The following is a 13101-nucleotide window of genomic DNA, read 5'->3' on the forward strand; positions in this document are numbered from 1 at the left end:
TATAGTAGTCCTATATGATCAGGTTAGTAATAATGTGGGGGGTCCCATCATCATGGAGCTGTCTAAGTATAGATATATACACTTTATATGTAAAAGAACAAGGCAATTAAGTATGTTACATCCGCACGATTTTAGTATATGGCAAGATTTTTTTCAAAAAAAAAATAAAGAAGAAAAACACAAAGCAGCTGGAAAATTTTCCTTGTTGTCATAGTGGCCACCAGTGTTAATTAGTCTTTATGCCTTTACTAAACACCCGATGTTAACTTTACCGTGTAGCCAAGAACACAAGGTCATACCAATCCCCGTAACTAGTGAGAGAAAAGCTGCGCGGGAGTTGCCACTTTCACGCATAGAACTGCGAATATTGAACACAAATACGTCAGGAAATGCAAGACACTTTATCATATATAAAAACGTCTGTGTCAAGTGTACACATGGTGAGATATCCTGATTCAATGATTTTAAGAGCGTCGTGGTACGTGGAACAGTTCGAAAATTATTTCCAAAAAGACATAACATTTTGCGACCTGGAAACTTTTCTAACCGGGGTAACGTATAATATGCTTTCATAATACATATGTTAGAATTTTGTTACTGTTAGTGTGCTCTTTACTAATTAGAGGACATCTACGTGGTTTGACTTATGATAAAAAAGTCGAAATATTATATTATCACGGTTGGCGAAGTCTCTTGACAATTTGTAGATACTAGGTACGATGCTAAATCAAGATAGAATTTCTCCTGAATATTTATATTTAAAGGTTGCAAACGTCCATTTCCTTGAGTTTTTCTCGAGTGTATCGTGTCAACGATGGTTATCTTGTGGACAGGTAATCCGTATTACTACACCAATAATTGTATAATAATGAAGGACAATGACACGTACCAATAGTTATCATCAATGTAATGCACTGTATCGTGTCCTTTGTTCAAAATTAGTATTTTACACAAAAAATGTTTTCTTTAATACATATCTGATGCGGATTGGTATCAGGAAGATTGTTCTGGGTGGGGTCCCATCATCATGGAGCTGTCTAAGTATAGATATATACACTTTATATGTAAAAGAACAAGGTCGTAGTAAGTATAGGTAATGGCATTTTGCGTGGATCATGCTGACTATCAACTAATACTTAAAACCAACCTGATGCGCATTTAATATTTTTTATTTTTAATTCTTTGGCTTTGTTGTTGACTGGCACTTTTTCGTTACTTCACAATACATAAAGAAGGTCATGGGATAGTCCATGAAGATTTGATCACGAAGTCTAAATGAGAGAGAGAGAGAGAGAGAGAGAGAGAGAGAGAGAGAGAATCAGAAAATAAAGAGTTAAATATAGAAAACACATATTATCTAAAGGCGGATACAAAATAGTCCCCAAAGTTGTACCGTAATTGTTGCGATATCACTTTTATCGCTACTTAGGCTGCGGTAATATTTATTGCAATAAAGCGATTATTCCATTGTCATTTAGATGCTAAATTCATCTGCATATTAAATTTATTTGCATACTAAGTTACCACTTACCACACCCTGCATTACATGTATGCGTGTGTGTTTTGGATTTTTAATGTAGCTTTAACAATATTAACGGCATATCACTACGACGTCTGCAGTGTAGTTTATAACGATGTTCAGCATTGGAGTATCACACCGTATACATGCATTTACATGTCCCACCTAGTCACATTATCCTGACACCAGGCCGACCAGTCTTAACAATAATCTCTTAGTGCTGAGCGCCAATCGAAGCAGCTTTTAGTACCATTTTCAGAAGTCTTTGTATGGCATGGGGTTCAAACCCACGGCCTAGAACGACTAGGGAAAGCAAAGATTGTTTTAGCGTTTTACTTGAGACAGGGATGTTCGACAATTATAACCGATAAAAAAAATCCAAAATGATCATGTACTTGTCGACGGCGTTTGAAATTCTTTTAGTAAACAAATTATACTGGTTTTATTATTATATAGCTAAAAATTAACATACATTTCTATAGATGCATGTTATCATGAGAGTAAAACAAACGTGAAATTTGCCATCCAATGAAATCGTAAATATACATGGAACATGTATCAACGGTTGAAGGGGACTTTAGGTCGCTGAGTGGTCTAAAGCGTTCGCCTTTACCGATTACTGCCATCTCATCTCTATCCGCGAGAGTTCCTGTCTGCGGCTCGGTCTGTGTGGGATTTTTTTTTTAGAAATCTTGCCAGTAGCTTCCCTTGAGTCGCTGGTTCTCACCGTTTTTGTCCGGGTACTTTCTCCTTCAGCAATCACTAATTATGCAAACAATATCCTCATGCCTGAACAAAGTTTCGTATCACACCTCTGATAGTGTCACTTCCAGAACTAACATAACCCAAAAAATCAACATCCTTGTTACCAAACCCAATTAAGCGTCACGCACAAGGGCGAGAGGAACATTATAAGCATCGTTATCGCTGGTAATGGCACTTGTTTGCTCATTAAACTTTACCTTTACAAAACTGTTTGCAGCACGTGGAAATACCATGCCTTGCACAGTAAATCCTTTTGATTGCGGACATTTAATTGACACACCTTTGTTGTTGTTGTTGCTGTTGTTGTCGACAAGGTCATTTAGGCATCTTTGTATTATAGAACGTTGGTAACTTGACTTCTATTCCTAATATTTTTGTTTTGTTCTAATTTCGTTTTAAGAAACATTCATTTTATTCTCACTGGTTATTTTTCAGGAATTTTCGCAACAGTCACAATTGAAAATAATGACAAGAAATTAATTTCACGCCGTATGTAATTAGTCTACATGTTTGTATAGAACTAAAATGTTACGAATCTATGGTCTTAAAATAATTAACAGCTTGTCATCTAAGTTACATAGTGAAAATTTAAGAGGAACTTACAGTATTGTGAACTAAATTCCAAACAATCATAAATGTTCCATCAAAAGTCTAAAAGTATGGAATGTTCGAAATGAATTCCAATCTTGAATCTGCTGATGTACCAATTGTCTTGTATATATTTATGTTCCAAAAGTCTTGCTAAATCACAATGGTATGATCCAGAATAGTATTCAATGCATTCTTAATAATGCCAAAGTGATGTTTAGTCGAAAACGTGACTGAACACTTTGTAATTTTCCATTGAATAATTGAAATAAATGATTCCTCGCAAATTATATCTGAACACAACAGTAAATGATTACACAGACTGAGCTTACGATAGAAATGATTCCATTGAACCAGCAACCCGTGATTCTAAAGTACCGATTATGAATCAGGTGTGATTATCACGCTTTTGTTACCTAGCCTCTTTGTTAAGATATTTACTGGTTATTAATGACGTGTAATTATCATGATTTTTGGCGGACCAAACAAATTAAACTCTTTAGCCAATTAAACGTTGTAAGAAAAGAATATTATAGCAAAGCTTTTGGAACACGTAGCAAATTGGAATTTGGACGGAGAAATTAAAGTCAAACGTTCTAACAGAGAAAATGATGTATCCAGGAATGTAATAAATTGTTATTATCAAGTATATGAGTAAGAGTTATCATGTCATCATCTGAATAGGTCTTACAATCAAGTACGTTCGTAATGGAATTAAATCTTACTTTTATAGTATAGTAAATATACACACTTAAAATTCTTTCAGAGTTGTGAAAGATTCACATAGCTCAACATATCCAGATGCCGCAGAGAAATAGCAGCTTTGAGAACCATGCCAGGTCTGATATGCTTCCAGACTATCACACATCCTGGCCAAATTCTTCGGAAAATTCTATGGTGAATGGTGGACAAGACAACCGTCATCTGCATTCAGATCTTAGGTTAGATACTTTATACAAGGATTCAGATTCAATATACGATTCAACCAATTATTTCGAGTTCTTTTACCGATTGCACGATTTTGAAGAGAAGATTTACATCTACATTTGGACAGTCCTGGTAATTTTAACGGCCTCTGCTAATGTGCTCATCGTAGCCGTTTTTATCCGAAAAAGCATGCGAACAACCACAAACCTAATCCTTCTTTTTATCGCAGTATCGGACTCTCTAACTGGACTTGTCACCCTACCTACGTATATACATGTCTTCATCAGTGGAAAGCAAGGATGGGTCGGTCTAAATGAAGGCTGGTGTGAGGCATTTATGATCTCTAAGTTTTACATATCTAAAGCTTTCCACACTGTATCCATATGGCAGACATTGTTGCTTGGATTTCAAAGATTTTGCTGTGTCTGGTTCCCGTTCAAAACAAAATCTTGGTTTACGACTTGCCGAACTTTGATCGCAATCACTGTCATTACTCTATGTGCGTTCGTCATCCATACGTACCATCTTGATGAGAAGAAAGCAGACAAAAAATTAGGAATGTGTCAGTGGACCATTGAAAATCCATGTGTAGAATCTTGCGTCTTTCTGTGGATAACTCTACTTCTTGTAAATATACTGCCATGCGTGTTATTACTTGTTCTCACAATCCTAATGATCCAAAAGTTGTTTCATCGAAACGAGTCCATCAGTGCTGAACAAAGTCGAGGGAGGGACCAACACAATAAGAGAGCCTCCATTATTGTGGTTTGCATTGCCATCGTCTTTCTGATTCCAGAAATCCCATACGGTATTTATCTACTGGCGACTGTAATAAAAACGCATAGCGGTCAAGAAATCCTGGAACTAAAACAAAATCGTCTTTTCCATGTTATATACGAGATTGTCTTGCTGCTAAGTTTCCATGCAAACTTTTGGGTCTATATAATTATGAACAGACGTTTCAGGGACGAGTTGAAATCCATCTTCCTAGATATTATGAGAAAATTGTTGCCAAAGCATACCACAGTCACCCTTACTACTGCTTCCATGGAAACGATCCAAAGTCAGTCCTGTAGCACAAAGGGAACGGATGTGAAGGAAATATCTACATCTGTATAGATGTACATTTTTCATTCGTTACAAAAGTTGCAGATATATGGGCCAGACAATTTATGAGAACAACTTAAGGCAAACATTCTTCTGAAGACATTCAGGCGCTCTGTCAAATGTCTTATATTTCTGTAAGAAACTTGTTGCATCGACCACATAATTCACCTTGTAAAACTTGTCTTCAAGACAAACGGATGGATGAAAGAGGAGATATATTTGGTTTATAACAAGGGACGGACATATCTCGCTGACTTTAATATGTAACCAGTTGCATAAATGTGATAACAGCGCAAACAGATTGCAAATACGTAACTACGCAGCACGCGAAGATGTATTATCCAAATTGTGTGGTTAAGCCCATGTCCACATTAATAAACATTCAATCTTCTGTCACAATTAGATTGAAAGTGGAATATTTTTTATGTCCTAGTACACAATAAATTCGAAAATGTTGAAAGTATAAAATTCACCACTAATATTGTGTAAATTCTAATTATGTACAAGTCTATGGACCTTTACATGCTGTATCCAAAAAATGGTAGCATTTAATTGAAAATCAAGAAATGTATTAAATTATTTCAAATTTTTATAGAACTGGTTTTTGAAAAATCTTTACATCATGCCTTTACAAGCAATGTATTCTACCAGTTCTTAATTATTGTAATTTAAAATTCCCGTGAACGCTTAGAGCACCTTAATGAAGTGTAATTAATCTAATATTCGGTTTTTCTACGATTATAGTCATCGGAAGACAACACGGATCCAGTATACATATTTAATGTATTATCATCCTTACACAGAGCCAGAATGCAATATATAATGTTTAATGATAGGGAATGTTATCATTCTCTAAATAGAAATTAATTGAAAGTAATAAAATTAGAATATATACATTAATTTCTGCAATATAAATATTTAGTAAATTTCGGTGCAAAGGAAAATAAAAGCCAAAACGTAGATGACTTTTACGTGGGGATATAGGGCCTTCATAATGCTATTTAAGTACATTTGTATGACTTTATATTTTTATCGTAACAGAAATAATATAATAAATCCTGTTTTTCTCATTCAGATTTTATGTTGTCTATATACTTAGATAGATAAAACGTTTGTCACATATAAGTAGCTAGCGTAAGAAGCATTATTTCTACAGGGTTTTCGTCTGTTATCAGACGACTTTCTATAAACTACCAGTACATTATAATATTGCAGCCACTTCTATGTCTCAGTTTAAGGATTTCCGCAGATTCGAAACAGGCAGTGATTTTCTAGATATAAGTGAGCTTGCGCTGGAAAATTAAACCGGGATGAACGTGTTACAATAGAAATAAAAACTTATGATTTTTGCAGAAAGTATGTTTATGAGATTTTGACTTAGGTATTTAAGTTAATTACTTACGCAATTTGTGGCTTTTATACTGAACTAATACTACCACCAACCCCTCTTGTTTCATTCATTTTTGACAGCAAAGAGCTATTTTGAATATTTTCCTGCGACAAAAGGTGGTTAAAAGAATCAGTACATGCCTTATGTATGACTAAAATTCACTAGTACTATAACAAATTAGCTTACTTCTCATCACTCCTCAACCGTCTAGATATTTAGATATTTATCTCTGAAGCAGATATGCGTAATTACGTAATCCAAGTCGGCTGCTCATTTGCAGCCCAAGTTACTATCTCCAACGCTAGTCTAACTGTGACAGGCTGTGACCAGACAAGCCAAGCCATTTTCATACCAAACCCAAATTAGGCTCATTCCTTCTACCTTAAATATTATACGAAACTCTCCAGTGAGACCTTAATAATTCATATACCAGTCTGGTTAGGGGATATTTTCTACTTATTTTCAGAACTTTGGACAATTCCGAATAAAACGTAACTTCTAACATGTGTACAATTCAAAATCGTTCGTTTCCAATGATTTATTAAATTTATCGATAACCGAAGGCCATCATATAGAGCAACAGCTTCGAGACACCATCGTAACTCATCTTTTACTTTCCCTACTTAAACTTACAATTTCTTTATGACATGTCCTTTTCATCATTTTTCATAGCTAGTACACCCTGTAGTGTTAACGCCTGGTGGTATCGGTGTAAACGAAGCCAGGCTGTATCTCTCGTAAAATAACTGCAGACTGTGCATGCGAAGTACTTAAAAGAATGTGAACGATGCACATGATATATGAACTGATCTGCACTCTCTCACCGATTTGATAAAGGTCAAATCTATGCTACAATAGAGAAATCTGAGGTTGAGTATAAAGAAGGCAACTCCTCAAGTAACCCAATATATATAGACCAATGTTTGTAAACTGAACCACTTCATTTTGGGAAACTTAAACATCAAATTCCTAAACCCAGACTCAGCCCATCTGCTAATAAAACAATATGTATGGAAATGTATTTTAAGGTCAAATGAGAAGGTCAGATTCGGGTCATTTTCACACGGCAAGCTCATACTTTTGCTAAAGCTGCTGTTGTGTTAAAGAAGTTTTTTTCCTAGCGATTGTAACATGCCTACAATCAAATCTTAAGCAAATATAAAGTCATGCAAAAGAAATCAGGGGAGGAGAAAAACACAGTTTAAAAAGGAGCATCCATTTCACACGATTCACCAATTCTCCAATCAAGTTGATGCAGTTACACCTGTTCCTGTGAAAGCCCCACAATAACTAGTGCGACTTACACCCGAGGAAACCTGTGATGTCGTCAAGGCTAGCAATATCACTTTAGCAAGTGTGCTACCATATATAATGAGGCATAGAAGAAAAGAAAACCTGTACAGTCATCAGATGACTCGGATGAAAATGCAATTATTAATTTTAAAAACAAACACATTTTTTTTTTTAAGTTTCTACCCCATATGTGTGATTTTCCGACGCCGCAAGTTATCATTGAGAAACGAAGGGACTGTGCATTACAGCTGCGTTCACTTGTACAAACTGCAGTTTCAAATCTACGGGTGTAGAACTGTATGTAACTGTTAAAAAGTCACGCGGGCCTTCTGCTGGTGTGCTTAATGAAGCCCTGGTTTTACCATTTTTAATATCCAAAGCTGGCATTGCAGATGCACTTTTAGTCCTCTCATGTATGAACATTATGGTTCCAGATGCACATGGATTACAAAGAAAACTTAATATTCTGACAAAATGGTAGATCTCAGTGAAGAACAAATGTAGAAAAAACAGAAATATGTGCGCCAAAAATTATTTTCATTGCTTAGAGTATTGATGATGAAGCAGTTGATACAGAGTAGGGTGTGCCCTATGCTAATATGACACGGCTGGGTTGAGGTATTAACATAGAATTTTGCGCCATTAATTGAGAGAAACAGCAGTTGAAAATTAGCAATTTCCATAAAATTTGGCTACACACTGTGCCGAAAACTTCTGTGTAATCATAAGAACAGCACATGCAAACAAAACAAAAACTTCGTGAAGAATCATTTGCCTCAACTGAATCAAAATTTATAAAGAGAAATTTATAAAACATTCAGGCTAGTAAAAACCGCCTTGTGGGCAATGGTGGCGGTTTATTGTCGAGTTGCTTGAGCGAGTTTTAACCCAATCATCCGTTTAGTTTCATTGTTCAGCGTTGCAATGACCGACTGATATCGTCTTACCGACTCGCAAGATCTCGCTTCACGATTCATTAACAATTCCTGCACGTCATGTTGTCCGACTAATCGTTGATTGTACTGTTGAATTGTTCCACATTGGCCTGGTAACGATGAATGTTAATGTAATCACGACGAACTAGAAGATTGTGTGTTGGTAACAACGATGGGACCAGATAAATATTTTGCCCAGGTCTACAAGCAACAGCGGCAGCCGCAATAGTGGTGAAAATGTATCAATAATAATAATAATAATAATAATAATAATAATAAGAAGAAGAAGAAGAAGAATGAAGACTTTGTATCGCGCCTAATCTTAGAAGCTCTAAGCGCTTTACAACATTAGACAACACCTAAAACATAAAAACCTATATTATGATATGATTACAAAATACAAACATCATGAAATTAGAAAACATAAAACAGGCTGAAAATATTAAAGGTAGGAAACAGTATTAGGTCTTTAAGTATGTTCTTGCAGTCGAAATAGGTGAGATTTAAGACCACTCCTGAATGAGATCACTGTGTCTCTGTGTCTAGGTTCAGTGGGCAATTCGTTCCACATTGCTGGGCCCTGGTATGCAAAAGAACGTTGTTCATGTGACTTCGTTGTTATAGTGGGACTAATGAGTATACGATTGTCAGAAGAGGAGCGTAAGTATCATGCTGGTGTGTACACATGGGTGATGTCCGATAGGTATATTGGACTGGAGTCAGTCAGTGAAACGTAGCACAGAGAACATACTTTGTATTCGATTCTAAATCCAATGGATAGCCAATGAAGGATACAGAGCAATGGGAGGCGTGCTCTGATCGTGGTACTTTTTTCAAAAAACCTTTTGAAGTTTCTGGAGTAGATATTGAGACGAACCAGAAAGAATCGAGTTACAATAGTCCAGTCTTGAAAGTACTAATGAACACACAAGTGTTTTAGTGGCATCAATTGAAAGATATTTATGAATGGAACTGATGTGTCTCAGCTCAAGATATTCAGCCTTACATATGTTCGTGGCATGTTAGTGCAATATGAGAGTACTGTCGAGAGTAACATCTAGGTTTCGTACTGAATGCATGAATTCAATGTTGGTGTTGCTGATATTTAGTGTTTGAGGTAAAGGATGTGAATGAGAAAGTATTTGTGTTGTGATTAGAATGGCCTCAGTTTTATTATCATTCATCTGCAACTTGTTACATGTCATCCATGATTTCACCATCAGAAATGCACCTCTCTACACCTTGGATGATAGCATCAACTTCAGTTGGGTGGCTAGTTTGTATATTTGGGTGTTATCAGCGTATAATTAGTGAGACACTGGATGATGATCTATGACACTTGAGAGCGACTGAGTGTACAGAATGAAGAGAACATGTCCAATAACAGATCCCTATGGAACACCACAACACAGATCAACTGGGCTGGAGCGTATTCCATTTGTTATGTTGAACGAGTAGGACTTGAACCACAGTAAGGCTGTATCATGAATGCCAAATACATGCTGGTGACGGTGAAGTAATATATCATGGTCTATTTGTGTTCAATGATGCAGACAAATCAAGGAGGAGGATGACTGTAATATTTCCGCTATCCAAAGAAGAGAGAAGGTCATTAGCTACTTTCAGAAGAGTAGTTCCAGTACTGTGGCAAGGGCGATATGCAGACCGTACATGCTAAAAAAGACTGTTTGAATTCAGATGAGATGCAAGTTTGGATAGAACAACTTTTTCTAAGATTTTCTTTTTATGAATAGGAGATTAGAACCTGGGCGGTAGTTCTTCAAATCGTTATGGTCGAGTGTTGGTTTCTTCAGCAGAAGCTTTGCAATGGCAGTTTTGAAAAATGATGGGAATTTCCCGGATGTGAGAGAGGTATTAATAATATCAGTTAGTGAAGGCAATATTGGATCTAAGCACTCAAGGAGCAGTGATGTTGGAATTGGATCAAGTTCACATGACTTTGGTGCACTCTTCATCACGACTGTACGTACTAAATCCATAGAGACAGGTTCAAATGCTACTAATGTTTGCCGCCGAAATTCTGTGTCGCAAGTGTATGTGACGACGAGTCAACTGAAATATCGTACAAATACGTTTAAGCGATTCTGCGACACTCGCTGCATCTTTGGATGTCAGCGGCTACGCTTCTTTATACACGCTATCAACATCTACTATGGCTCGCGCATATTTGTGTTCTCGTTCCCGTACGTGATCACGTGGAAGAAACAAAAGATCTGCCTGATGAACTTCCTTTCGGGCTCTCATATAAAACCATCCACCGGAAATAACTCTTGAGGGGTGTAGCTATATTTACCACAATGCTTGTTTGGGAAACCACGCTCGAACCACCTCGAGGATAACTATTAATTTGCTCTCTATTTCTCAGCAGCAGTTTCACATTTCCAATAACGGCGGGGACTGTAGTATAATGCTGCCAGCTTCTTATTCATATGTGGTTGCCTTACTTCCAATGAGCGGACTTTGTCCGTCTACACGTGCAACCTTTGCCTTCATTCCTAGTTTGATGATCTATCTGGCGGTTCTTTCTCCGACACCTAACACCACCATCGGGTTTAAGTCATGGATGAGATCTACTTGAGAACTTTGATGCACACTGATATCGTTTTATGCTTGTATGCGATATTGTGACCCTAACATGCAGCACTGATCCGGTTTATAGTTTCATTTTTAGGTTTAAATGGATTGGTACAGTCCACTCTTCTATCAGACAGTGTCCCAGGCAGGCAATAATTATATCGGGAAGAATCTTTTCATACATATATTTGCTCAACAGAATCCAGGGTAGCTAAGATTGGGCAACAGCGACTTTTCTTTTAGATCCGTGTTTACGTCCGCCCACAAACGTAAACTTCCTTACTCCAAAATGGATGCATGTCTCAGCGATTGCAGCTTTGTTATCACTTGTCTGAAGACAAGATGGATTTGCGTTAGATTTGTCATATGGCATGGCACACACTATGAAGTCATGATTGTGTTATGAAACAAATGAGATTTAATTTGGCACCACGAAAGAAAAAATTTAATTTACCGTCATTGACTAAGCCCAGATAACCAAAGCACGTTGACATATTTCCAAATCTCAGATCTCGTGCTGGTTATCGGCCCTAGCCGAATCATGGAAAACTCAAATGTTGTTGAATTTAATCATGAGATGGTCAAAGTGGGATCGATTGTATTCGATTGCACCATCCGCAAACGATCAGCTTTGTTATCGTGTACTCAATGATTTTACGGAAAGGCTTGCATCGTCGAAGACGTCATCAAAGTCCAGATTAATATTTTTCCAACTATCACCGAAGTCAGCGCCATTGACGACTTGGACACGACCGCATATAATCTTGTTTTGTACGACTAAGTATTTCCTAAGCACTCCTCGAGAATATTGTCAGCGGCCGACGCGATCTATGTAACTCAACGACACTCATACGTGCCTTAAGTGATCAAAGATAACGTCAGCATGCTGGTGGTATATCATTGTCATTGCAAATATTAACTAGACGTGGTGTTCTGACACCGCTCGTGGGATGAGTTTCGAAATATGCTTGCACCGGTCACACAGGACCCGTGTAGGTTCTTCACAATTGACCTGAGCGGACGAGTACGATTTAAGTATTGTGTGGGTCTTGACGCAAATGCATCTAACACGAACAAAATTTTACGCGACAGTTTAAAATACCGTAATAAATATGTTAACCTGCCAGTGATACCACAACAGAGCACAGTGAGCGACGCCGTGAAGCTGCTGTCGAACACCTGGAGCTGATCCGTCATTTTATAGCCAGACACAATTATGTCAAAGGTATATTACAGTCACGACAAACTGCAAGGGGAAACCACACCGTTCATCAAGCCTACGCACGAAAACACGGAACAAGTATCAGCGATGAAGGGGGCAGAAAAACAAACTGGTTCTGTTGTTAGGAGAGCCCAGCCATTGAATGCTTGCCAGATGCGATTGCTGCAATCTAAAAAGTCATCAGAGAAATTGGAGACAGCGTTCGTGTGACCACAAAAGGCATCTGTATACTCGACGAAGAGGTCAGAGGCACATGGGACTCTTTCAAGACTACCACAGCCAGTCGTCTACGGGTCAAGGCAGAAAGCAACGAAGCAAACGTTTACTTAACGAGGTCGTCAGCGGATTTCTAAACACCTCTTAAATGCCGCTTTTACATTACCCTGCAAAAAATCTGTATTAACCAAGTGGGTATGCATTAAAATTAGTGGATTTAATCAAGCTGCAAGCAAGTTGTTTGAATTTTATAATACCATACATAAAACAATTAAAAATGGAGACGTTGAAAAAGATAACACAATGTTTGTAGCTTTTATTCAAGACACAATGCAGGCAAGATTTATTAAACAAGGTTGTACAAGTGCACGCCAACTCTAACCCGATCCCGACCTTGACGACCGTGATCCTGTATGTATAGACCAATCCGTATATGCACATGCCGCCGAACCTGTATGTCCATGCAACCTTTACCTATGCATAAACTAGTAGCAATTATCCAAGTCCAATATCAAACAACGCAACAGTAACGGCAGTAGCTACA

The 13101-nt window shown here is 37.4% G+C and overlaps 1 protein-coding gene across 1 annotated transcript; it reads left to right on the forward strand.

Moving 5' to 3' along the window:
• The first annotated feature begins 327 nt into the window (after positions 1 to 327).
• On the forward strand, positions 328 to 5976 carry LOC149784990 (sex peptide receptor-related protein 2-like). The gene is made up of 2 exons (XM_089978670.1): positions 328 to 551; positions 3639 to 5976. The coding sequence occupies exon 2, from the start codon at positions 3674 to 3676 to the stop codon at positions 4916 to 4918; it is 1245 nt and encodes a 414-aa protein (XP_089834796.1). The 5' UTR covers positions 328 to 551; positions 3639 to 3673; the 3' UTR covers positions 4919 to 5976.
• Positions 5977 to 13101: the final 7125 nt, after the last annotated feature.

This window comes from Sinohyriopsis cumingii, chromosome 13 (assembly GCF_028554795.1).
Source record: "Sinohyriopsis cumingii isolate HCF-2022 chromosome 13, ASM2855479v2, whole genome shotgun sequence".
Taxonomy (NCBI): Eukaryota; Metazoa; Mollusca; class Bivalvia; order Unionida; family Unionidae; genus Sinohyriopsis; species Sinohyriopsis cumingii.